We start from the raw sequence: 27,976 nt of genomic DNA, 5'->3' as shown, positions 1-27,976 counted from the left end.
GATTGAGGCAAACCACTTCAATCTGAAAATGTTGAACTATTCCTTTAACTACTGTATAAGCACATTATAAACTCACTTGTTTCCTAGGCAGGTTCACCAAGCCCTTGTTGGACTAAACAAATTATGATTGTTTATCTATGACCAAAAATAGATGCAACCCGAGTCAAAAAATAAATAAATGCCACGCCCACTTTGACATGTCTGGTGATAAAAGCCTATTCTTTTTATTAAAATAAATAAATAAAGGACCTGTAGGATGATGGCAACACTATGCCATGGCATACAGGGTTAACAGGAAAAAGTAAATGAAAGACAGAGAAACGAAACCTAACTTGACATTCAGTTTCATTTATACCGCATCTGTAATCTGACACTCCACCAGCATTCGGCACTCGAGCATCTTCTGTAGACTCGATCGCCACGGACGAAACTGATCTCACAGAAATCAGTTTATTCTTCCTTTACAGGAGACAAGAAGCCATCAACATGAACACTCTGAACCAACAGTACGAGGAGAAGGTGCGTCCCTGCATTGACCTCATTGACTCTCTTCGCTCTCTGGGGGTAGAGAAGGACTTGGCGCTGCCGGCTATCGCCGTGATCGGAGACCAAAGCTCCGGGAAGAGCTCTGTGTTGGAGGCGCTGTCAGGGGTGGCTCTGCCAAGAGGAAGTGGTGAGTTCTTTCTTTCTTTCTTTCTTTCTTTCTTTCTTTCTTTCTTTCTTTCTTTCTTTCTTTCTTTCTTTCTTTCTTTCTTTCTTTCTTTCTTTCTTTCTTTCTTTCTTTCTATCTATCTATCTATCTATCTATCTATCCATCCATCCATCCATTCTATAATCTCGGCCGGACCCTCAATAATAAAATGTGTCATAGGCCCACCTAATATTGTAGGCTATATTTTGAAGTAATAAGTTACAGCTATGAACAATGTTGTGCTTAGTATTTTCATTAGAAACACACTACCCTTTCTATTCGCTTGTTATTTTAACTTTATGTTAAATGCAATTCTTAACATTTTAAACTATTTGTCTGCCTATATTTGTTCTTTGTTTTTATTATTACATTTCTATCTTATCTTGATGTATTTTAAGCCCGTTAAGCACTTTGAATTGCCTATACATTGACTATACATTTAGCCCTCACAGAAATGAAGCAGACTGGTACCCTGTGTTAAACAGGTTTATTTATTTTGAATATATACAATATAAAATATTGAATATAATGAATATCCAATAGCCTATGGAAAATGTTATATTTAATGTTAGCATAACATTTACCAATTTTGACAGATGTCCACATTTTCTCACTTCTATGAATAGCAAAAATCCATAAAAAAGGTACTCTACATATATTAGGTAGAGAGGAAATGGAAGCTTATATCAACTCTCCCTACATTCCTATTATTTATTTATATTGGAAAACTTCTAATATCGCATTTTGAACTCAAAATGTCATAGTAGCGCTTATCAAGTCAGTAGTAAGCTAGTAGTAAGATAATTTAATTATTATAATTATTATTATTATTATTAGGCTAATATCAAAGGATTTTCCCCTTATTTGTCATTCACTCATCAATTCAGGCATTGTGACAAGATGTCCCCTCGAACTGAAGATGAAGAGAAGGAGAGAAGGAGAGGAGTGGTATGGAAAGATAAGCTACCAGAACTTTGAGGAAGAGATAGAAGACCCTGCAGATGTGGAGAAAAAGATCAGAGAAGGTACAGTATACAGCATGCTTAAATGTTATTGTCAACTATCAAGCCAAATATTGATGGAGCTACTAAAACGTCTTCATTTGCAACCACCATACATCATTTCATCTCTCTACAGCTCAGGATGAAATGGCTGGGGTTGGGGTGGGGATCAGTGATGACCTCATTAGTCTGGAGATTGCCTCTCCGGATGTTCCAGACCTAACGCTCATTGACCTTCCTGGCATCGCCAGGGTGGCTGTAAAGGGTCAACCAGAGAACATTGGAGACCAGGTATTGTTGTTCGGTGTCTCCAAAACACACTGTCAACTGTTTTTACAGGCAAACTTTCTTTGGTAAAAAGTTATGTCAGATCAAGTATTGACAGTGAAATGAAACCTCGGGCCTATGCTCCCAACTCCTACACAGCCTCTCATGTACCATATGAATTCATACTTTTAGATAAAGAGACTGATCCAGAAGTTCATCACAAAACAAGAAACCATCAGCTTGGTAGTAGTTCCATGCAACGTGGACATTGCCACCACAGAGGCTCTGAAGATGGCACAGGAGGTGGATCCTGAGGGAGAGAGGACTTTGGGTATTTAAAGCTGATTTTGAAAAATATCACCTAGCTCTGAGGTAAGTTACTTACCTAGCTCTCTCTCTATCTATGTCACTCTCTCTGTGTAAGGTATCTTGACCAAGCCTGACCTAGTGGACAAAGGCACAGAAGAGACGGTGGTTGACATTGTCCACAATGAGGTCATCCACCTGAAGAAGGGCTACATGATCGTCAAGTGCAGGGGTCAGAAGGAGATCACAGACAAGGTGTCTCTTACTGAAGCAATAGAAAGAGAGAAAGCCTTCTTCAGCGATCACATGGTTTTCCAGTAAGTTCATAATTTTTGGTTAAATTCACAAAATATTTATTTGTCAAAGTGTTTGACAGGTTGTAGAGCATGTTCTAAGTAAGTTCTTTTTATTCTTGCTGTAGAACTCTCTACAATGAAGGCAATGCCACTGTTCCTAAACTGGCTGAGAAACTCACCCTCGAGCTGGTGCATCACATTGAGGTGAATGTTTCTTATTGTTTTATCTCAACAACTTATTTTCTATAAATTATTATCAGTCACCATCAGGTGTTAAAGTGTTTCACCTGTGTATGATCTTCAGAGATCTATGCCTCGACTAGAAGAGCAGATAGAGGAGAAACTAGCACAGACTCGGGCAGAGCTGGAGAGATATGGAAATGGGCCCCCATGTGATGCAGCTGAGAGACTCGTCTTTCTCATCGATGTGAGCTCCCTCACTCTACATAACATTAACCTGGCTACAAAGACAAGTGCTCTTCACAAATATAAATATACTTTTAAGATGTTAAATATGTAATGTGTGCTGCAGAAAGTGACAGCATTCACTCAGGACGCCATCAGTCTGACGACAGGAGAGGAACTCCACTGTGGAGAGAAGCTCAACGTCTTTTCGAAGCTCAGAAGAGAGTTTAGGAAGTGGAATACCCACCTGGACCAGTCAGGAGAAACATGTGAGTGGATCATTTTGATCTAGTCTATAGCTTTCAATCAACAGGACTCTAAAATATACATTTGTGTTGCAGTTAACACGAGAATTGAAAAAGAGGTGGGGGAGTATGAAGAGAGATACCGTGGAAGAGAACTGCCGGGCTTCATCAACTACAAGACCTTTGAGGTCATGGTCAAGGAGCAGATCAAACAGCTGGAAGAACCTGCTGTCAAGACACTCAAGGATGTAGGAGGTATGTGATTGAACAAATGACAGATTCAATGATTTCTTCAGTTTTATTCACACTTTGCGGTATTATCTTTAACCACCAGTTATATGCTCAGTGCTGTATCCTGTTGTATTTCTGTTTCCTCCAGATGCTATTAGAAAGGTGTTCATACAGCTGGCCCAAAGTAGCTTCCCTGGATTTCCTAACCTGCTGAAAACTGCCAAGGTAGACATATTCAAAGGGCGCACTCGCATTAGGCAAATCTGGGCCTACTACTTAGGCCTGGATCGTTTGGAGAGGTGTGAGTGCAGACTGGGCATGGACAGTGGGGGAGGAGGGAGAGGGGACAATCGTGCCTAAAGAGATCCCATATTATGCTATTTGTCTTGTCTTGTATTTGGCTCTACTTGAAACTTTTTTCATGGTATAGTGTCCAAAAATCCCTTTTTATTTCTCACACTGGCATTGCTATGTAGCCTCTCTGCGAAGACATTCTGTTTAGAGCCTAAACGGAACTCTCTTTAAGACCCCCGTCTCCCCTATAGGCCTACCCCCGTCTGCCCTCCTGGAACCTGGCCAATCAGAGCAGAACGGGTCTGCTCTGATTGGTCAGGTTCCCTTGTGGCAACCTTGCACCGCCCCCTAGCTTCACCGCTACACTAAATGGAAGTATTAGCTACACTGTCCCTGCGTTCCGAATCGCATACTTTCTACTATTTAGTATGGTAGAAAAAAGATTTGGGATGTCCCGATTCTTGTGGTCAGATGTAGGATGGTTGAAAGTACCCGGATGTCTACTACATCCGGCCAACATTTTAAGTGTTGAAAACAGCATCCTATTTGGGCAATTTTGACCCACAGTCCAGTGTGCACCTGAAGTGAAGTCACATCGACGGAGCCTCCATATTAAAACAAATGGCGATGCGATGGATATAAAAGCAAGAGGCAAGATCAAGGCGCAATGTTATGATGAAATAAATAAGTAAAAGTATGTCCCAATTGTATGCCTACTGCATCCTAACTAGATTATTTTTATAGTCAGATGTAGTATGTAGAATAGAAAAAAGAAGTATGCGATTTGGAACGCAGGGTGTGTAGTGAAAATAGCTGACTGCAGTCAGTGCGAGCGCGGGCAGATTTGAGCATGCAGGGGAGGGCAGGGCAGGGACGGGCCGCACCGTAGTTTTGAGCGATGTGCACAGCCACCCCAGACAGTAAGCAGGGAATACGTCTAAATGCATTTACGTCATTATCGTTTAACATGACTATAAAACATTATAACAACATTTATAGGTCAGAAAAGACGAAAAAACATAATAGGTGCTCTTTAGGCATGGCACTGATAAACCGGGCCAAGTGTGAGTGTGACCTTGGAGTTGAACATTTAAATTCATATAATTTGATTTTCATCGTCAATACTTTGGTTATCAATTTTTCATTGGATTTATTGAATTGGTCTTAATACTACTTACAATCTTGTTTTATAGGCAAGGATTGAAGCCATCAAACCAGACAAAGAGTCCACTGCTGAATCCATGCTGAGGACCCAGTTCAAGATGGAGCTGCTTGTTTACTCTCAGGACAGAACCTACAGCAACAGTTTGAGTCACAGCAAGAAAGAGGAGGATGAGGAGGAAGAAAAACATAAGGGGAAGCCCAAATTAAGTTTTGGGATTGTTGTGAATAGAATGGATAACCATGCAACACTTCAGGAGCTGATGTTGCATCTTAAATCGTATTACAGAGTGAGTTTTAATCTAGAGGAATGATTCATAAACAAAAAAACAGCAATGCTTATACGCAGGGCCGATTTTTAGATATCGGTTTTTGCCTCTCAAACTTTTCTATCTTTCTCCTCACTCAGATTGCCAGCCAGCGTCTGGCTGACCAGATCCCGCTGGTGATTCGCTACCAGATGTTGCAGGAGTCAGCCATCCAGCTGCAGAGAGAGATGCTGATGGTGCTTCAAGACAAGGAGAACTTGGAGTTCTTGCTGAAGGAGGATTTGGACATCGGTAGCAAGAGGGCTGGTTTGCAGAGTCGCCTCAAACGCCTGATGAAGGCCCGCACATACCTGGTAGAGTTCTAGAGGAGTCTTGACCTCCTCTGACAGCAGCAGTCTACTGTACCTTTTTCATTTGTCAAATACAGTACAGTACATTATTGGATAAAGGATTGTTATACTTTATTATATATTTATATATTTTTTTACTGCACATTGTGTTTTGAACATATTCAATTTGATTACAGTTTTTCTCAGTCGCTTTGGTGCTTTTCTCACATCACTATTAACATTTGCACAGCAGTCAGTGCATTTCTCAAAACAATTAGTGCAAACTGCAAAACCTAGTGGATAACCTGCAAAAGTACGTCACTTGCTCAAAATGGATAGTCTTTCCTCAAAAGCAAGTATTCATGTCAATGAAACTGCCAGTGTCATCAAAATGAGAAGTCTTGACACCATCGTTTATGAACAAGATAGTCAAATGGCTTTGTCATGTTTTCATTATGACAGTTTATTCTCTCAGTGTTTTACGTTGCAAAAAAAAGGTCAGAACTCGGTGACACTACCTGAAAATGCTCAAGACAGCACTATACACTACTTGTACAGCCATTTGAAAACTACAGTAAAGTTACACATTGCTGTAGTTCGGGGAGTAAGTGAGTACAAGACACTGAATACCTATGTTTCACATTTTTACTGTATATGCTCTTTGCAATTCTAAAGCATTGTGCAAAAGAAAAATACACTTCAGTCACTTATTTAGAACAAACATAAAAAAACACCCTTTTGGTAGAGCTGTGCACAAGTGTGAACAATATAACAGGACATATTGTAACTGAACATATATAGGTAAATCATTCTGGCACATCCAGACGTTCCTGTCTGTCTGGCCACATAATTTCATCACAACGGATATTATCCCTTGCAATGCAGCGAGGAAAGTATCTATGATAAAGAAGAGGTATAAAATTTGCTTGACAGAATTTGATAACTAGTTCAACAATTTTGTATGTAATGACTCAAGCAATGAAATTAAGACTATTAGTTTTATTGGGAACAACTATTCAGCATCCATAAGTATAGTTCATTTTGACTGACATGACAAGCAAATGACAATGTTATAAAACAGCAGAGAATGGTATGAAAGCAACTGATACATGTCCAAAAGCATTTGCAATTTGTTCAGAGGAAGGAGAAATTGCTACTATGATGTGCTCAAATGACTAAACGTTGCGGAGGTTGAACTAATAGTTATGAGAATTTTCTTTCTGATCTGAGAAAAGCACCAAAGCAACTGAGAAAAACTGTAAGATGTACAATCTATCAGGCCAAGTTCAGCACATGTGAGTCGTTTTAAATGTACTCTAATACAGTATGCACTTCTTTAATTTAATAAGGCACTTTTTTCAAATCTCATTTGACGAAATTGCTTTGTTTTCTGCTAATGTTGGACCACTCATATATTTGAAATTATCTAAATTCATTATTTTCTTGTTTTTCCAAATATTGTTAAATTGTTTAAATAAATAAATGTTTTGACTGGAATTGATTGTTTGGCTACTATAAATTATTTAGTTGCCTTTACAGGTAAATCTAATGTTACATTCTAATCTATTTAATATTGTCCCAGCAGAGCCTAGACCTCTTTTTTAATATAAAATAATATCAATAAGACAGTTGATATATTTTCTCTAAATCTAAATGACAACCACACTTATAGGATATCAAACCTTGCAGCTGCCGTTTCCGTCCTGTAGCTGTTTTACTCTTGGTGAAAGTGGTAAACTTTTTACATCAGAGGTCTCTGGTCTTGACTACAAACAAATGAGTTAGCTATCAATAAAAAACGATGTTCTTTGTCTCCCCCTTCTGGGCTTATTGAGGAAATTATCCTAGTTTGACTGCAAAACACAATAGCTGTAATACAATCTTTAATTATAAAGCCATATGACATTTACCAACTACATATATAGCCTCTATGTCTCCTATCATCAATAAACCTATGTGGTTTTCCACTTGAAAAAATGAAGGTCTATGATTCAAATGCAAAGTTGATTCAGTCCTGATTCCCAGTGCACTGATCATCAATCGATTTTTTTTAAACTGGTCACTAAATAATGCCTTTTCCCCTTGATCAATAACTTATATAATTGCTAGTTAAGTTCTTACTAAGTAATGTTTGGACAATCAGCCATGAAATGATACTGCCCTGGCTAGTGAATCCTCTCATCCCATGAAAATAAATGTGTTCCCATGCATAATTGATGACAAAGGCTTCATGTTCATGTCAGGTGGTAATTTGATTGTGGTCTATTTAAATAAAATGAAGGCATGACACTGCAGGCAAAACCTTAACATAATACAACCATCTTTAACAGCCATTATCTCATCATTAGTTGTATGCTAATACTCTTGAACCAAAAATCTCAATTTCTAAAGCACTTACAATAATAAACTTAAATTCCCATAACCATTCTTAGCACTATAATCAGGGAGCAAAGTGGTTTTACAAGCATGAAATGTTGTGAAAGGTTGTTCACCAGAAATTGTATCTAGGACCTTCAAGGATCACATTCTGGATGAACAACCTGGTCTGAAATCTTTATTTCAGTTTGACAATATATGGGTGTCCAAAGTTTTTACAAAACAAACTCTGAGAAATGGTGTGTTAATGTTGGTTTGATAGTGGTTAGAAAAATATTATTTGATAGTTTTGTTTTTATAATCTGAATAAAAAATCCCAACTTCTAGCACTTACATGAACTAAACATTCAATAATCATTCTTAACACTATTCTGAAGGTTGTTCGTAAATGACTTGTTCATATGTTGTTCATTGATTGATTTAGGAGACATTTTCTGCTTGATGTAAATGCATTTTTAAGACCTGTACATGGTATTTTTTGATTTATAAAATGAAAAAAGGCTGTATCCAAAATCCATGTTGTAAAAAAATAAAAATTCAACTCTGGCTTTTTCCAACATCTATAGTTGATTTTTTTTTTACGATGTGCACATGTATGCAACATGTGTTACATATTGGCACATTTCTGTATTGTTCAAACTTTTCTGAGAAAATTGTAATGGAAATAAATTTTGTTTTAGGTAAGTAATCAACTTGCAAAGTTTCCAGATGATATGAGATAACAATGTTAGACCTGTGGTGAGAAAAGTCAAGCAAACGGTGATATAGTGTATAGCATCAGGTTTATTTTCAATCAAGAATAGCAAGAATTCTCCGCGGAGAGGTCACCGGTTCCAACACACGTAAGTATGTTACAAGAAGTGACAATGTTCACTCAAAATCATGGACTATTTAAGGACATGGTAGGAGGCGGGTAGACAGGTAAGGCTGGGTGGGGGGAAGGAGGGGAAGGCAGGTTGGGAGGCAGACAGGTTTTGAGATATACATTCATATTATAATCGTGGGTGGGGCAGGCTGCCCCAGAACAGCAGGAGGCTGTCTGCAGGATCATTGTCACCTTTCAAATGTATAGTCAGGCTGGCTCCACTCGGGAGATTGAGGGGGATGGTTGAAACTACATTTCAGTTAGTCAGTTTACACTAAAACAGTCAATGTATGTTTTATACAGGCCTGTAGCAAATGTTTCCTATTTCATTAATAAGCATTCTAACATTTGAGTCCAGACATACATCATATGCAAAATCCGCCACCACACTTCTCTCTTTTTATCATATTATGATAACATAAAAGATAGCAAACCACAGTAAGGCAAAATATACACTAGGGGAGAAAAAAATAAACCCCAAAACAGTCAAAAGGTAAGGCAAAAGGAATAACAGGGAATAATAAAAACCTCGTAAGGAAAAAATATAAACCCAGGACAGGCCAATAATCAAAGGAGAAGGCCAAAATATCAAGAAGCGAGTTTAATGTGAAAAAACCTCAAATCGAATTCCAAAGAGGAAAAACATTAAACCAAAGAAACAAAGAAAACAAAACAAAAGTTTAAGGCCAAAGAAACAATGAAAAGCTGAAACCAAAAACGATAAGGCAAAATAGTCCTAGAATGCCTGTAAAGTTCAAAGAGCCCCAAGGGTAGCAGAAAGGCACGGACAAGCAGCAAAAGCCACCACTGGAGGCAAAAATCAAGTTCATCGCCTTCCGAAAAAGGACAAACCTTCGCTTAAGGTCATCTGCCAGGGTGTAGGGAATAGGGGAGCTGTGGAGGATGTGGGGAGCTGATGGCAAATCCAGTCATCAGGGTGATGGCTGCGTAGTCGGAGGAGTGGGAGGGGTTGGGGTTGTTGGTAGGGAGGGGGGGTTGTGGAGCGGGGAGGGCAGACATTTTCCATCAGGTCTGAAAGCATGTGTGAGTGAATCCGGGGAGGGGGGCATCCGTGGTGCAGGATAGGCGGCCATTGCTGGGGGAGGTGGGGGTCGTCTGGCTCTCCTTGCGTCATCTTCCTCGTCGCTGCTGGTGCTGGTCCAGCTGATGTCATCTGGTCCAAGCTGGTGGGCTGTAGTCCTGTAGGTGCCTCTCGATCCGTTCGCTGTGACTGGCATGGATCCAGGTGGTCCGTTCTGCAACCTTCACGGCCGTCATGGAGGAGAGGAGGAGTTGAAAGGGTCCTGTCCCTCGCTTGCTTGTCAGAACCTCCGTCTGGGAGCCATGACCACAAACCGATCCCCGGGTGGTGGCTGGTCGTGGTAGTGCATCCTTTCACCAGTCTGTGGAGAGCAGAAAGAGAAGACAGGGGAGTGACCGTGACAGGGACAGTTGACAGCAGGCGTGCTTAGAAAAGTTGTTTGTGGGAAACTCAAGTTTCTTTTGTTTAATGGCAGTCATAGCCGCAATGGCAGCCAAAAGAAACAGTTTGTAAAGGTATCACAAATGCGCCCTGCAACTACTTAGGGTAGGAAAAATAGCATCAAAAGGGTTGTCACTAATGTGTGTGTTGGATGCAGAAATCACCGTGAAGCCAACTTGGCCTTGCGCTGAGGCCAGATGCCGTGAAGCAGAGACATCCACCAAAGCTCCAGGTCTGGAAGGGACAGCGGAGGCGCCTTTCAAGTCAGGACAGGGGGAAACACTGCTGCATACACTGTGACGCATAGAGGAGAGAAGGATATTGTTCAAATATAATCAAAGAGACAGCGACATGAGGTATCAACATGGCAAATTGAGAAAAGCCCACTAAATCAGCTTAAAAGGGAAAGAAGATAACACTTATAGCAGAAAGTCAAAGCCATGAATAACAACAATGTTGACTTGTCAACTAAACAAAGGGATCTTACCTTTTTTGATGCAGTCATCAAGCAAAACAGAACCATAATTACTTACCAAAAAGACCTGCAAAGCCCACAATGTAAACTGTGGTGAAACATCAACAAGTTTGCAGCAAAGTGTTGATAATGTGCAGCAAAGAAAACAAAACAAATTACAAAGTTAGTTGTGTTAAAATGAGTTGTGTTAGGTTTTAGGAAAACCACAGAATGCGAGAAACAGTACAAAGAAACATAAAAGAAAACAGGTATGGGAATAGCATGAGATGAGCATATTTCCAGGGAAATAATCAGCACCTACAAGAGTCGGGAAGCAAAGATGAAGTTAGTAGCAAAACAAGAAACAAGTTTAAGTAAAACTTAAACGATCGCTGCACGCAATAAATCAACTGAAATGCACACCCAAGTGCACAGAGTTAATCCAAACAAAATCAAAAGTCAAGCATAAAGAAAATGCTGGAACAAGTTTAAGCAAAGCTTAAACGATCGCTGCGCGCAACAGGAAAACTGAAATACACACCCAAGTGTACAGAGTTAATCCAAACAACAACAAAAACACAAACATACAAAAATCAAGCATTCAAAAATGCCGGCAGCAAGGTGACCAATTTGGCTAATGGTCAGACAGACGCCAGAGATTCCACACAAAACACAGAGAGAGAAAAAGAAAAGAAAAAAACAAGCCAACTGACTGATTTTTGGCAAAGCCAGAGATCAGAACTCTGTACCCTCACACATAAAACACCCCTCAAACTCAACCAAAACTATAACAACAACAACCCTCTCACTGTCTCACATGTGCTGTGAAGCACACAAAGTAAAAACTATGAGGGAATTGGCTATACAGTAAGTGGGCTATCAGTGGGCAAGGGCAATCTCTATCGCTTGCTCTGGGACAGAACCACAGAGCACTATACACCATCTCTCCTACTCTGTGTTGCAAAGATAAAACAGCCCACAGTCAAACAGGCTAAACCAACCTAAATGTAGAGCCTAACAAATTGCCAAGTTGCATGAACACGAGGGTTCAAAGGAGAAAGAATGGAATAGCAAACCTGCAGGAGGAAAAGTTAGTGCAAGCAGCCAAAAACGTTTCATTTATAACGGAAAATAAATGTCTGAAAGGTGAAAACTGTTTAGCATTGCATGTTTTAAAGGCATTGATGGCCGATCAAAACGGTGAGTGGGCTATCAGCAAAAGTGATTGTCACAGCGACAGTGGTGCAAGGCTATAGTGAAACAAGGGGGAGATACTTACATAAATGTAAAAACATGGGTTTCTGTGCTATTGAGAAGTAAAATGGGCATGTTGGCTGGGCCTACAAAAGGGGGATCTAAAAGAAATGAGCAATCAAGAAAACAATACAGCTTCTTTAAGAGTGGCTGTGCATGTTTATCTGTGGTTTAAAGAGATGTAAATGAGGGAGTTTGGCTTGAACCAGGACAAGTATTTTCTAAAAACAGATGGGCTAGTCCTCTTTCTAAAAGGAGGCATGTAGTAAACAAGATTAATGCTAGAAACAAGGCAAAAGTGACAAGTACATGGAGACAGGCTAGTCCAGCCATGACTGCAAAAATGAGAGTAGCCCTTTTTGCTACAGAGGATTCATGTAAACACAGGAGGTGTAGACAAAGGCATTTGTTAACAGAGTCAACTTAGGTGGCAGTGTCCCTGTCGTGCTGAAGGGAGACTGAAAAAACAGACAGAACAAATTATTTTAGAGATGGGAAGAAAACAGCATTAAATCAGGCAAGTTTAGCAAAAGTCCCCAAAGTCAGGAAAACATTGGGGGAAAACACAGTCAATCCCAGTAATTTACACATGGTGAACACAAGACAAAAGGCCATGGTCAGGACGGAGGATTAGACAAAAGGAAGATGCAAATGATGAGATGGTTGAACTAAGCAAAACACAGGGAGGATACCACACCTTGGAAGTGGGCCATAGCAGACGAATAATAACAAGAGAAATACTCTAAGCAGAAGGTAAAAATGGCCACCTTGGTTGGCCCAAAAGTGTTTTAAAAGTAAATTGGTAAAATAGCGAACCTGAAAGCCTACATTCGACTGAGGCATATCCATAAGCTAGGCTAGATAGAAGAGCAGACATTCACAACAGTGACCTAGGGAATCGTCGCTTACCAACTGGAAGAGTGTTTGACGCTGCTCCTCTGCTGGAGAGAGCAGCGGAAATGAACATGGAGCCAAAAGAGCCCACAGGAAAAGCCTCTGAAAGAAATCACACACTAGCAAAATCAAGTGAAAACACGTCAACCAGCCCCGAAGGCCGGCTCCTGTTTTCTTTTGTGTGTGGCTAGTTCAGCCACAGAAAATGACTTTGCACAATGTTCCCTTCAACAGAACAACTCCAAACTCAAAAAGGAATTTAAAACAGATAGGCAGCTAGCTTTAGACAAAGTTAATGGCAAGGCCATCTGAACAGGGAATTAAATGGTAGCTAAAAGACATATGATGCCTCAATATCCTAAGGCTACAGGCCTGAATGCTAAAAGTAAATGGTTCGAAGCGTCCTGTGGAGCCTTCGCAAGTCAATTGTCGTGACAAAATCAGCCCGTTTGCTAAAAATCTTCCCCATTGTTATAAACACAGAAATAAGCCCACAATTTTCTTACCTTTTCCTTGTGGTACCGTGGCTAGTTAACACAAAGCAAAACAGAATGAAAAACAACAAGACAATACAAAAAACAAAGACAAACAATAAAACACTTATGAAATTTCAAAATTCTTGCTATTTGATCGAAAACAAGCCCCACCAACACAAATATCTTGGTCTGTAAAAGGGTTAACAATTCTAGTTTAATCTCCCAGAAGGACCTGTTTAATAATTCAGGCTTTCCAAGAAAACTAAAATCTCTCTCTCTCTCTCTTTTTTTTTTTTTTTTTTTTTTTTGTAAAACACAGAACTCTCCACTGTCAACAAAACAACCAAAATAGAGGGCCAACTCTGCCCTTATGCTATGTTCACAAGAAGGGAAAAGTTTTAAAGGAGTTAAAACCTGCCGGAGAAAAGAAAATTAGTACAAATGAAAGCACTGTCCAGCTGCTTGTCCCGGTCCGTCAACCGAACAAGTAACATTACCAATTACTAAACTACCTAAAACCTTCCTCTCAACCTGCTCAGTTCAACTTGAACAAATAAGACTAATTCGTCAATTCCAGTCCGGTGCTTGGCGGAAGGCCATTCAGATGCATTAACAGTCACACAGCACCCGGGCCGAAGCTAACTCGTGGCTGTTCACTTTGGCGTTCTAGCTTTATTACATTAATGGTTAATTAAAGTTCATGCTCACTTCCAAGTAAATTTAAACGGGAGAGTTTCGCTCCGACTGTAGTGTAAAAATTCCTACAGAGATGTCCTTAGAAGTAATCCTTTAACCCAATTGTTGTTGCTTTAAAACAAAACATGTTCTCACATACCGATTCGGAGGAGATGACAGAGTTTCCCCACGGGACGGCCAACAGAGGTCCTCTCTGTCCCGAAATGGAAGGGCTTGCTGTTGTCCGGTCCCGTGGACCCTCTGCCGGTGTTCTCCTTCCTGGAATTAACTCGCCAATTACTGTGGTAAGAAAAGTCAAGCAAACGGTGATATAGTGTATAGCATCAGGTTTATTTTCAATCAAGAATAGCAAGAATTCTCCGCGGAGAGGTCACCGGTTCCAACACACGTAAGTATGTTACAAGAAGTGACAATGTTCACTCAAAATCATGGACTATTTAAGGACATGGTAGGAGGCGGGTAGACAGGTAAGGCTGGGTGGGGGGAAGGAGGGGAAGGCAGGTTGGGAGGCAGACAGGTTTTGAGATATACATTCATATTATAATCGTGGGTGGGGCAGGCTGCCCCAGAACAGCAGGAGGCTGTCTGCAGGATCATTGTCACCTTTCAAATGTATAGTCAGGCTGGCTCCACTCGGGAGATTGAGGGGGATGGTTGAAACTACATTTCAGTTAGTCAGTTTACACTAAAACAGTCAATGTATGTTTTATACAGGCCTGTAGCAAATGTTTCCTATTTCATTAATAAGCATTCTAACATTTGAGTCCAGACATACATCATATGCAAAATCCGCCACCACAGACCATTCACCTGCAGTCTCACCTTAAAGCACATTATAAACATATTTTTGTCCCTGGGCCTTCTAGGTGGGTTCATCATGCCCTGATTGGAGCAAATTATTGTTTGTCCTAAAATAAGGCAATTTAATTAGATGAAGATAAGGTGGATAATTACAAGTCTTTATTAAACTGCAACAATACCAGATTTGATGGGAGTTTGAGGGGAATGTGAATGACCCATACACCACCCAGGAAATACAACTAAACAGGTAATAACAATAACTTTAAGTTCAAAAACTTGTTCACAGATGGCTTATGGGGGAAAAATAAAAAGCAAAGGCTGCTGATGGAAAAGAAAAACATACACATTACATTTACATTACATATTAAACGAGATTCAAAAACTAAAATATTATTTTAAACTATGTTAACATAACATTCAATCCTTTTAGTGAGAAAGTGTATTTATACATGTGTACTACCATAGGTGTGCACAGGTAGACCCAAAGTGGTGCTATAGCACCTGCCCTTTGCCCCCTGGCCAAATCAAGTGCCCTTTTGAAAAAAAAAAAAATATCTGAAAGTTCGTTTTTTTTTTTTCATAGTGTATGTGGTCCATGCCGACATTATCATCTATAAATGCTCGACGATTAAAAACGTTGATAATAATGCCCCAATAAATATGCCCCCCCCCCCCTGCACACACTTCCTTTGTCAACGTGAACGCGCAGAGTGCACAAACGGAGGCGCGTTGCAACTGCTGCACACACACCCCTGCTCCCCTGCCCTTCCCCACCAGCGAGGTAACACATACATTGATTGAGTCAAGAGTGTATTGTTTGCCCCCTAAGCCTCACTTGCCAAGCTATAACTTGCATTTATTTGTCTCTGTTTTAAAGTAGCCTCTATTCATGCAACGCCACACAGCTGAGCATACATTAGCCGACTGTCCTGCTTAACAAGCTAGCCCAAAACAAAAATGGGGCCGGTTTCACAGACAGGGCCTTGATTACGCCAGGAGTAGGCCTTAATGTGGACTAGTTAAACTGGGACGTTGAAGTCACTTTCATGGATATGGCTTAGGTTTGGTTTAGTTAGTCTGTGACTATGAAGTCCGGGAGTAAGGTAAGTAAGTCTGATTGTAAACACCTGCCCATGAGCACATGCTGCTGGTCCAACGGTGATCATTAAACACCCGGAGTGGAGCAGAAACACCATTGCTTGTGAGAAAAAACAATGGCAGAGGCTAAAACAATTCCGTCAATAAACTTTAATGAATTTGAAAAAAATCTCTTAAAGAATAGTTTGAAACCATCCGGTTATTGAATCTAAAAGCCATACTGCTGGGACTGAGCAAGTACATAGTTTGTCCGCAATTTGCAACAAATTCAATTCTAATGAAAATGTAAGAGAACAATACACCAACTTCAGGTTATCTTCATTATTATCGGTGTTTCACATCTTTCTCATTTATAATTTTGACATCTTTTTTAATGATATCTGCACTGATAGACTCTGGAAAAACCCAAATCTCGCTTTAAAGAAGCGCTTGCCACAACCTTTCAAGAAAGGACAAAAAAGATGACGTTGCATGAAAGTTAGCCTGAGAATTCCATGAACAGAAAATGCAATAGGCTATCTGAAGGAAGTATGACATGAAAATTGTACAGGTGGAATTGGACATGAAGTTGGAAGAGAGAGCTATGATGCAAACAAGATACAGTACTGAGACAATTGTGATTACTAATCGCAGTGAAGATATAAGTAGAAAATAAAAGGTGTTCAGGTTGTGTTTTGTCATTTTGTTATTCATGTGTGTCAGTTTTAGACACTCATTTTATTATGCTGAATACATCTTCAATTTAAATGCATCCATCTAATAAGCTCAAGCAAAGTTGTTATTTCCAGTGCATTTTCCATATTGAAAGCGGTCTTGAAATGTAAATTCATCAAATAAATGTTTTGGATAAGACCTATCCACAAGTACTCTTCTGGCTGGCCTCTGCAGTGGGAGTTGGTCTTCATTTAGATATTCCAAATAGTCCATGCTCTCTCACAGACACCACTAAAATGAAGTTAAACCTGCCTCTTTGGAGGATTAATTTAAAATCAAATTTAGACCTAGAGTAGCTCTAGTCATCCATTTTGCAATTGGCTTTGTTTAATCCAGAATAGCTTTAATCTAGGACTATTTTAAACTGAATCTGTGCGAGTAGTTTTGAATTAATCCAGCTCAAACAGGCATTTTAGTCTCGGGCTAGGTTTAAGCCTTGTCTGTGAAACCGGCCCATGACGTGATGAACACAACTAATGTCGGCGGAGTTTGTCATTGGTACAACATGTGGATCTATCAGTATGCTGAATATTTAGTGTTGTTTAGGTTTACTTTAGGCTATATAATTAACACATGGAGTAATTTATTTGCTAAATGACAAACAGGCAATTCCCAATTGACGTATACCTCCGGGTGGAGAGCTGTCACTCAAGAGATAATACGGCAATACATTTTAAAGGGGACATATTATGCAAAATCTCGGTTTTAAAGGTGTATTTCCAAGGTCTACTAGAAAAGGTTTTCATGGTTTATTGTTCAAAAAACCCAATAGTTTTCTACCATTTCCCATTTCTTCATCGCCTTTTCCAGCCTTCTCTGCCCTCTATCTCAAAAGGTAGGTTTTGACAGCTTACCCCCCTTCGCACAAATACTAGTCTGCTCTGACTGGTCAGATCTACATGGGCGTGCATGCACCGCCCTGCTCATTTACTCTATACCTACCTACATGGGCATGGCACACGCCCAGCTGTCAGTTTTGTTTACTTTTGGCCAATGCAGCATGGAGACCAATGTAAACATGTTTAGCTTCATTTCTACCACAAATATCGGCACACTAACCAGTTCTAAACTAAAAGATGTACAACTGAACCTGTTCAGACAGGAGTCTGAGCTGAAAACTGTGAAAATGGCATCAAGATTTCTGATTTCCCTGACATTATCCTCAGGTAAATACTGTTTAATTATGTCACAGTCAATAACATAATTTGAGCTAAGTATTTATGCATAAACTCTCTAAACTGGTAACATACACCCTGTTTTACGTTTGTCTTTACAGGTCTGTGGAATGATCTACAGCCCAGTGGAGTGAAAAAGCTTTGGTTGTGAACCGATACTGAGTTGACATGTAAAAATGTACAGTAACCATAATGGAAAAGAATGTATCCTGAATCATGTCAAGATTCACTGGAAAGACATTATCTTTTGTAAAATGTATGGTTGAAATAATTATGCTTTAGGTTTGTCAGAGCTGCAAATTATCTCACAACATTTCAATATCTAGTAGATAATGTATCATTTGTATTGTGATCACTCATTCATAATAAAGTTACCGTTAAAAAATGTATTGTGTTGCTTACTGTCACTGTTTGCTACCTGTAGTAAAGGATTACTTGAAACTCACATTTTCATCTCGCTGAAGATTTTCTCTGATAAAACAGTATCATTACATTTTAAAAAGACCAAAAACATCCTTAAAAATAAAGCAGTTTATTCATAGCCAGTGGAATGAAAATATGAAGTGTACATCAAACGGAAGCAAAGCCATAACTTTTATGTAACTGTCCAGTTGTTGTTGGGCCCTGAAGAAGACCACCTGTCCCACCCAGTGAACACATCCTCCTCTGAAGGAACGGATAGTGTGACGGTCTTGGTGGCTCCATCAGGGCACTCAGACACCTGTAAAACATTCCACATTCAATGTTACATCATGTAGCCTAGCTGACATGTATAGGCCTACATCATACATCTGTTATGGCAAAGCTACAACAAATTCAGTATAGCCCTGGCTCAATAAGCAAGTTCTGAGTGATACTGTGTGCTTTTTGAAATATAATGGACAGGAAACAAACACCAGCAGAGACAACTTACAGTATTCCTGTCTATGTGTACATTACACTGGAGATCATGTAATAGGCCTACTGCTGCTTGTACTACAGGTTTATTTTGCTTAAAAAAACGGCACTTTGTCCCGCACAAACGTAGTCTTTGTCCCACATCTGGTGAATTGGGATCTGGTCACCCTAACTACACACTGTCCGCAGACTTATTGCGGTGTGTACTTGAGCTATACAGTCAGACAGCTAGCAGGTAGCAGGATGAAGCTATTAAAAAAATACTCTTCAGTTTCCAACACACCCTACAGTTTCACCGTCTGTTTTTCACTCAGGGGCCGTCACGGCAGGACTAACGTGAGCTCACAAAAGAGCCAAATAACTGTCACTGCAAAAGACTCACAGCTCTAACCGTTAGCATAAAGCTAACGGTAAAGCTAGCGGGCGCTAATGCTAACGACTAAACCCCGCATTCTCTCATTTCAGTCGGTGTTGGTTATTATAGGAGGGATAAAATAAAGCACATTACAGACATTGAACTAACAAACGGACAGAATTATTTTGAAAATAGGACTACTTACATTTCGGACGGATGGTGTCTCTCAGTCTTCCTGGCACAGTCTCCTCCACACTCCAGTAAAAAGGCTTTGATCACACTAACAGATTGCAAACCTTTGCTGAAGATAGCCTAACAAAAAATGAAGTAAATCCATTCAGCCCTAGTGTGCTTCGAGGCTGGGGTGTGATGGTAGCTTGAGGTTGAGCTCACACTGCTTGCTTCTCCTCTGTTGTTGCATGAGCGAGTGGAGGCTCAGCCAGGTGTGTGTGGTTACCAACGGGGCGTCTTGATTTGCCAATCAACTGCCGAGTTTCTGGTGAGCTTTCCCGTGGGAGTATTTATGATAATGAAAACCGACCGATTTCGTCATCAGTCTGTGTTTTTTGGAAGAAACCTTCAAATCCCCCCTTTTTCGAAATAAGTGTCCCAGAAGAAACTGACATATTTGTCTTTTTGAAGCTTGTGTGTGCTGGTAGGGACGCCAATAACCTAAACAGTGTGCCCAAACACCGGCAATGTTTGGTTTTTCATAATATGTCCCCTTTAACCTCCAAAAGAATAAAAACTAGCGTGGTCCAAAAAAAATTCACCCCCCTCAGTGTTGTCATGGAGATATGACCTAAACATACAGACTAAAATGGTTTTGTGGCCCAGGCTGTAAATAGGTTTAATAAGACTTTAATAAAACGGCCTGTCTAACAAGTGAGTCAAAGAAAAACTGCTCGGTCTTGGCACCACCCCCCAGTGGCACTTCCGGTTACTACAGTTGTGATCACTTCCTTATTGGATGCTGGTAAAAATCGCTGAGGTTGGGGCTTGGCCCAACCCAGAGGACCCTGCATAATATTTTATTTTAAATTCATATTTTTATGGAAAATTCATGTGTCTTTCTTCAATAGCTTCTAATTCATCCGACCCAGTGTCTCCAAATTATTTGTTTACACAAAATTCCTCATATTTAGCCTCTTAATTTTCCTCTCAAAGTGCACCAGATTCATGCATTTCACTTTAAAAAAGTAAAAAAAAATCTCTCCCCGGACCCTCCTAGGAGGATCTGGACCTCGGATGGCTACTATTTTCACACAGCTGGACATTGGAGGCACTAGCGAAAAAACACTGGGTGTGTGAAGGACATTTAACAATAATCAAATATTTGGGCAAGTCTGTCTGCCTATCTTTCTCACTCCGCTGCAAACTCAGTCACTACTATGCATGCTTAAAGGAAGCAGGATTAATCCACTGGATAAAGATGTTCAAATATATTTTTTAAATTGTTTAAAAACGCACAAAGATGTTTAGAATGTTTCAAAAATATGTTTAAAATGTGTAAAATAATTAAAAGATCTTTCAAAACACACGGGGATTAATAACTTTTTTTGCTGAGTGCGCTCTGACATTTCGCATTCAAGCATCTGCTTCGTCACAGAAGAAACTGATTAGTAAAATCTTAGTGACATTCATTTGTTTTTTGTAAACACTTTCTTTACAGGAAACAAGAAATCATCAACATGAACAGTCTGAACCAACAGTACGAGGAGAAGGTGCGTCCCTGCATTGACCTCATTGACTCTCTTCGCTCTCTGGGGGTAGAGAAGGACTTGGCGCTGCCGGCTATCGCCGTGATCGGAGACCAAAGCTCCGGGAAGAGCTCTGTGTTGGAGGCGCTGTCAGGGGTGGCTTTGCCAAGAGGAAGTGGTGAGTTATCCATCCATCCATCCATATATTTCTATCTATCTATCTATCTATCTATCTATCTATCTATCTATCTATCTATCTATCTATCTATCTATCTATCTATCTATCTATCTATCTATCTATCTATCTATCTATCTATCTATCTATCTATCTATCTATCTATCTATCTATCTATCTATCTATCTATCTATCTATCTATCTATCTAAAGAAAATAAGAAATTCACTTTAAATATGGTTAAAAAAAGAACTTGACCATACAATCAGCCTTCAAAGAAATTAAGAAGAAGTGGTAACCTGTGATAAACAGTTTTTTTCCTCCAATAATAATTTAAAACATGACGGTGAAATAAGTACATTTCGAGTGAAGGACTTAATCCATACCAATGCCAGGAACTGCATTCAGTAACAAAGTCCTTTATGTGTTGTACATGATATTTTAACCACATTTCCAAGTTAGTCTATTGTGTAAATATTAAGGGTTCATTATTACATTGTGGCAGGATAAATATCAAAAGCTTGGCTGCCACAGAACAATCCTTTCTAAACCTACCCAACTGGTTTTACAGAAGGGACTATCTGAGACTTATCATAAAGCACACTGTATTTTAAAGGATTTTCCCCTCTCTGGTCATTCACTCTTCATTAATTCAGGCATTGTGACAAGATGTCCCCTCGAACTGAAGATGAAGAGAAGGAGAGAAGGAGAGGAGTGGTATGGAAAGATAAGCTACCAGAACTTTGAGGAAGAGATAGAAGACCCTGCAGATGTGGAGAAGAAGATCAGAGAAGGTACAGTGTACAGCAGTATTAAATGTCATTGTCAACTATCAAGCTACATATTGATGGAGCTACTAAACGTCTTCATTTGCAACCACCATACATAATTTCATCTCTCTACAGCTCAGGATGAAATGGCTGGGGTTGGGGTGGGGATCAGTGATGACCTCATTAGTCTGGAAATCGCCTCTCCTGATGTTCCAGACTTGACCCTCATTGACCTTCCTGGCATCGCCAGGGTGGCTGTAAAGGGTCAACCAGAGAACATTGGAGACCAGGTATGGTTGTTCCCCAAAACACACTGTCACCTGCTTTTGTAAGGACACTTTCTTTGGTAAAAAGTCTTTCCAGATCAAGTGTTGACTGCGAAGATAACCCTGGGCCCTGTGTTCCCCACCTGTAGAAAAGGCCTCAATGGTTCACTATTAGTGCCTTATAGTATTTTTTAAGATGTGTATTATTTAATGCAGATGTCATAGTTACTGTCAATCAGCCAGACTGTCCACACAGGGAAGTTGCCTTTTCTTTCTCTTTCTGAGTTATCACAGCGTCCAAGTAGCCACAGCAACTTTATATGGCCCTGTTATTGTGCTTTTGTATATAAATTGGCTTAAATGCATTTTGCCAACCGTTGTTTCATACGACCGATTGAATTTATGCACAATATTTAATACTCTTGCAGCCCGTCAAAGCAGATTGATTAACGTGTCACGCAAGTTGTACATATATCAGGCATGCAAACTAGTCACCTTTCGGTGAAATTCGCCGTTTTGGAAACAAAATTGGCCATATATGCGATTTGTGGAGATCCGTTGAGAAAACATTTTGGGAGGGAGGGGGGGGGGGGGTCTGATGGCCAGCACTGTGTGTGTGTGTGTGTGTGTGTGTGTGTGTGTGTGTGTGTGTGTGTGTGTGTGTGTGTGTGTGTGTGTGTGTGTGTGTGTGTGTGTGTGTGTGTGTGTGTGTGTGTGTGTGTGTGTGTGTGTGTGTGGTGTGGACCGTGGAGCTATTAAGAAAGTGGAGTGAGTGACCATAGTGTCGGTCATTTGGCCAATCAGAAATAGCATTTGTCATTGAGGGGCGGTGACATCAGTCAGTCAGAGCGTCTCCAGGGAAGTTGACATTTTTTTCTCTCCGAGTTATCGGAGCGTTGAAGTAGCCGCAGCAGGCCTACTAGGCCTATTACACTCAACAAAAATATAAACGCAACACTTTTGTTTTTGCTCCCATTTTTCATGAGATGGACTTAAAGATCTAAAATTCATTCCAGATACACAATTGTACCATTTCTCTCAAACATTGTTCACAAATCTGTCTAAATGTGTGATAGTGAGCACTTCTGCTTTGCTGAGATAATCCATCCCACCTCACAGGTGTGCCACATCAAGATGCTGATCTGACATCATGATTAGTGCACAGGTGTGCCTTAGACTGTCCACAATAAAAGGCCTCACAGCAAAATGCCACAGATGCCACAAGCATTGAGGGAGCGTGCAATTGGCATGCTGAAAGCAGGAATGTCAACCAGATCTGTTGCTCGTGCATTGAATGTTCATTTCTCCACCATAAGCCGTCTCCAGCAACTTCGCACAGCCATTGAAGAGGAGTGGACCAACATTCCACAGGCCACAATTGACTATCTGATAAACTCTATGCGAAGAAGATGTGTTGCACTGCATGAGGCAAATGGTGGTCACACCAGATACTGACTGGTTCTGAGTCCCCAGACCCCCAATAAAGCAAAAAAATTCACATTTCAGAGTGGCCTTTTATTGTGGACAGTCTAAGGCACACCTGTGCACTAATCATGATGTCAGATCAGCATCTTGATGTGGCACACCTGTGAGGTGGGATGGATTATCTCTGCAAAGCAGAAGTGCTCACTATCACACATTTAGACAGATTTATGAACAATGTTTGAGAGAAATGGTACAATTGTGTATCTGGAATGAATTTTAGATCTTTAAGTCCATCTCATGAAAAATGGGAGCAAAAAACAAAAGTTTTGCGTTTATATTTTTGTTAAGTGTATTTTACCGTGTTAAAGTGCCTTCTTGGTTTATGTGAATCACTTTTTAAATAAATTCACAGTTTGCCAACCGTTGTTTTACAGCCGTTTGCATTGATTTATGCACGCGCTGATTAACGGCCGCGGTTTGTGGATTGTCACTGCAGATTAACGTGTCGCCTCAAATTGATAATGTGCTTTTGTCTATTGCTGTTTTCACGGATTTTGAATGGTGCATGGTGTTCTGGCCTTAGCCTACACACCTGAGGTGAATGCAGTGATTATAGCAGATCAGCGCCGAAACAACACACTCACCTGTTTCCTCCACTATTGTCCATAGATAGTAAATAATATGGATGTAGCATCCGGGCTGACCTCAGTTATTCACACGGCATCCAATAATCCTGGTTTGTGCGCATCGCCATTTTGTGAGATTTTTACTCCGCCTCACGTCGGGGGGAGGGAAATAGCTGACATATACCTCCGAGGCAAAGTGAGGGACAACGGGCGGAGAGCTGTCACTCAAGAGATCGCGCCAATACATTTTAACCTCCAAAAGAATAAAAACTAGCGTGGTCCAAAAGAATTTACCCTCCTCAGTGTTGTCATGGAGATATGACCTAAACATACAGACTAAAATGGTTTTGTGGCCCAGGCTGTAAATAGGTTTAATAAGACTTTGAAAACGGCCTGTCTAACAAGTGAGTCAAAGAAGAAAAAAAATTCTAAGCTGTTTTTAACGTTTTTCTTTGTAAATAGGCTACCTACACACTTTGTATTGGAAAAGTCAAGAAAGTTGGCTGACTAACTTGTTTTGCTCATTTTACTATTCATCTGATAAGGTTTTCTTTGTCCTTAATTCTCTTCACCATAATACACCATATTGCTTCTCTTAAATGTTCAAATCACAAAAAAAATCTTCTGGGGGGGGGGGGGGAGTTATGCCCCCAGATCCCCCTTTGTTTTCGGGCTTCTCACCTTTTTCGTGGCTTATGAGTTTGAATGCCTGATATACAGTGCTGTGTGAAAGTTTGTGAACCCCTCCATTTGTAGATGATTTGCCTCACGGTGGACCGATGGAGCTCAAACTGTTTTATATGAATTTATAGCTGTCCTCAGACAAAATTGCAACATCAAAACTCTATTCCTGAGATCCTCTGAAATGTTTTCCCCTTTGAGCATGTCTGACCTGTATGGGTTCAGTTTGGTGGGCCTAAACTGACCTGGTTTTATCTTTGTTTTATCTAGTGCCGCCCAATTTCTTCCCTAAAGATCTCTCATTACATTGGTCTATTTCATCACTCGATTTGGCCCATCTGATTGTGTTTACCTTGCTCGATTTAAGCAATGCAGCTCAGGGTTCACAAACTTTTGCACATACAACATTTGTCAAATAATTAGTTTTATCTGTTTTAACAGTTGATTTCTGGAAAAGAAAAATGTTGAATTGATAAACAAACATCTGTTATTTCATATAAAAAATACTGGTATTGATAAAAATGAATTAATAATTGTTAAAATAAATAAAATTCCAAAAGGCTCAAGGGGTTCACAAACTTTCACACTACACTGTATGCCTTTGTAGGCCATTATTGATTCCTGTGTACTGGATGCTGAGAAGGAGATGGCAATAAACAGTGGATCAATTGTTACTCATATCTCATCTCTACTGCTCCATATTCTAACATATCGGGTGTTAAGTAGTGTTCTGGCCGTCACACCTAAAGTGAATCTAGTGATATTAGAAGATCAGCCCAGAGACAACACACCTACCAGTTTCCTCCACTACAACACCACTACACAGCCTCTCATGTACCATATGAATTCATACTTTCAGATTAAAAGACTGATCCAGAAGTTCATCACAAAGCAAGAAACCATCAGCTTGGTAGTTGTTCCATGCAACGTGGACATTGCCACCACAGAGGCTCTGAAGATGGCACAGGAGGTGGATCCTGAGGGAGAGAGGACTTTGGGTAATAAAAGCTGATTTTGAATAAGAATCACCTAGCTCTGAGGCAGGCTAAGTGTCTTAACTCTTACCCAGTCTACTCTGTGTGTGTAAGGTATCTTGACCAAGCCTGACCTGGTGGACAAAGGCACAGAAGAGACGGTGGTTGACATTGTCCACAATGAGGTCATCCACCTGAAGAAGGGCTACATGATCGTCAAGTGCAGGGGTCAGAAGGAGATCACAGACAAGGTGTCTCTTACTGAAGCAATAGAAAGAGAGAAAGCCTTCTTCAGTGATCACATGGTTTTCCAGTAAGTGCATAATATTTGGGTTATTACTGAAAATCCATCAAAGTGTTTGACAGGTTGAAGAGCATGTACTCAGTAGATATTTTATTCTTGCTGTAGAACTCTCTACAATGAAGGCAAAGCCACTGTTCCTAAACTGGCTGAGAAACTCACCCTTGAGCTGGTGCATCACATTGAGGTAAATGTTTTTATTGCTTCATCTCAACAATGAACCCTACAAATTATGATGATTCACCTTACGTGTTAAAGTTTTTCACCTTGCTATGATCTGCAGCGATCTCTGCCTCGACTAGAAGAGCAGATAGAGGAGAAACTAGCACAGACTCGGGAAGAGCTGGAGAGATATGGAAATGGACCCCCATCTGATGCAGCTGAGAGACTTGTCTTCCTCATTGACGTGAGCTCCCTCACGCTACAAAACATTAACCTGGCTACAAAGACAAATGTCAAAATCCCAATGAATGTAAATAACCTTTAGCAATGTTAAATATGTAATGTGTGCTGCAGAAAGTGACAGCATTCACTCAGGACGCCATCAGTCTGACGACAGGAGAGGAACTCCACTGTGGAGAGAAGCTCAACGTCTTTTCAATGCTCAGAAGAGAGTTTAGGAAGTGGAATGCCCACCTGGACCAGTCAGGAGAAAAATGTGAGTGGATCGTTTTGATCTGGTCTACAGCCCTCTGTAACATAGAGGACTTAGTGTTTTTTGGATGTGGATAAGGCCATTTAGAAGGTAGCCTATGACTCTGGTTGGTTCATTTCCTACAGGGGTGAGCTGTGTAAATGACCAAAGGAGACAGCATGTCTTAACTGTTATTAAGCAAATAAAGTCACTTCAGGCCTCAATCCTTAAACTTCCATCAGCAGGACAAATATACGTTTGTGTTGCAGTTAACCAGGGAATTGAGGACGAGGTGGAGGAGTATGAAGAGAGATACCGTGGAAGAGAACTGCCGGGCTTCATCAACTACAAGACCTTTGAGGTCATGGTCAAGGAGCAGATCAAACAGCTGGAAGAACCTGCTGTCAGGAGACTCAAGGACGTAGGAGGTATGTGATTGAACAAATGACATATTAAATGAGTTTCTCAGTTTTATTCAAACATATTCATAAATCCACCAGTGACATGATAAGTTAAGATCAAGCTTCTGTATCTTGTGGTACTTCTGTTTCCTCAAGACGCTGTGAGGAAGGTGTTCATACAGCTGGCCCAAAGTAGCTTTACTGGATATCCTAACCTCTTAAAAACTACCAAGGTAGCAATCTTCTGAAAGTTTGATAGTTAATTTCTTCATTAATACTTCGACTATCATCATTGAATAATTTATTTGTTGTTAAGACTACTTAAAATCTTGTTTTATAGGCAAAGATTGAAGCCATCAAGGTGAAAGAAGAGTCCACTGCTGAATCCATGCTGAGGACCCAGTTCAAGATGGAGCTGCTTGTTTACTCTCAGGACAGAACCTACAGCAACAGTTTGCGTCACAGCAAGAAAGAGAAGGGGGATGAGGAGGAGGAGGAGGAGGAGGAAGAACAAGATGGTTCTTCCAGTATTGTGTATGGAACAGATAACAATGCAACACTTCAGGAGCTGACGTTGCATCTTAAATCGTATTACAGAGTGAGTTTTAATCTAGAGGAATAATTCATAAACAAAAACAGCAATGTTAGACAAAGGGCAGGTTTTTAGATATCGGCTTTTGCGTCTCAAACTTTTCGATCTTTCTCCTCCCTCAGATTGCCAGCCAGCGTCTGGCTGACCAGATCCCGCTGGTGATTCGCTACAAGATGTTACAGGAGTCAGCCATCCAGCTGCAGAGAGAGATGCTGATGGTGCTTCAAGACAAGGAGAATTTGGAGTTCTTGCTGAAGGAGGATTTGGACATCGGTAGCAAGAGGGCTGGTTTGCAGAGTCGCCTCAAACGCCTGATGAAGGCCCGCACATACCTGGTAGAGTTCTAGAGGAGTCTTGACCTCCTCTGACAGCAGGAGTCTACTGTACCTTTTTCATTTG

The 27,976-nt window shown here is 40.4% G+C and overlaps 2 protein-coding genes across 2 annotated transcripts; both read left to right on the top strand.

Moving 5' to 3' along the window:
- Nucleotides 1-406: 406 nt before the first annotated feature.
- Nucleotides 407-7,887, top strand: LOC307248959 (interferon-induced GTP-binding protein Mx-like). Its single transcript, XM_080025526.1, has 12 exons — nucleotides 407-673; nucleotides 1,579-1,716; nucleotides 1,829-1,983; nucleotides 2,152-2,290; nucleotides 2,384-2,582; nucleotides 2,687-2,765; nucleotides 2,866-2,988; nucleotides 3,094-3,235; nucleotides 3,308-3,466; nucleotides 3,591-3,667; nucleotides 4,930-5,187; nucleotides 5,307-7,887. Exons 1-12 carry the CDS (start codon nucleotides 487-489, stop codon nucleotides 5,529-5,531), a joined length of 1,881 nt encoding a protein of 626 aa, XP_079881652.1. The 5' UTR covers nucleotides 407-486; the 3' UTR covers nucleotides 5,532-7,887.
- A 12,837-nt stretch (nucleotides 7,888-20,724) lies between these two features.
- On the top strand, nucleotides 20,725-27,976 carry LOC307249807 (interferon-induced GTP-binding protein Mx-like; the record flags this gene model as incomplete). Its single annotated transcript, XM_080026658.1, has 12 exons — nucleotides 20,725-20,911; nucleotides 21,564-21,701; nucleotides 21,813-21,967; nucleotides 25,535-25,673; nucleotides 25,764-25,962; nucleotides 26,059-26,137; nucleotides 26,234-26,356; nucleotides 26,467-26,608; nucleotides 26,854-27,012; nucleotides 27,142-27,218; nucleotides 27,326-27,583; nucleotides 27,700-27,976. The coding sequence occupies 12 exons, from the start codon at nucleotides 20,725-20,727 to the stop codon at nucleotides 27,922-27,924; spliced, it is 1,881 nt and encodes a 626-aa protein (XP_079882784.1). The 3' UTR covers nucleotides 27,925-27,976.

The sequence above is a fragment of the Ammodytes marinus genome (assembly GCF_949987685.1).
Source record: "Ammodytes marinus genome assembly, chromosome: 4".
Classification (NCBI taxonomy): Eukaryota; Metazoa; Chordata; class Actinopteri; order Uranoscopiformes; family Ammodytidae; genus Ammodytes; species Ammodytes marinus.
Note: the sequence above shows the minus strand (reverse complement) of the source record. Positions and strands in the feature narration are given on the sequence as shown.

What these genes read in the sequence shown, in the direction of transcription:
- LOC307248959 (XM_080025526.1), top strand. Translation starts at nt 487, where the DNA reads ATGAACACTCTGAACCAACAGTACGAGGAGAAGGTGCGTCCCTGCATT. An exon ending in CAGAGAACATTGGAGACCAG is followed by an intron (nt 1,984 to 2,151) that starts GTATTGTTGTTC and finishes TCATACTTTTAG; the next exon opens with ATAAAGAGACTGATCCAGAA. An exon ending in AGCTGGTGCATCACATTGAG is followed by an intron (nt 2,766 to 2,865) that starts GTGAATGTTTCT and finishes TATGATCTTCAG; the next exon opens with AGATCTATGCCTCGACTAGA.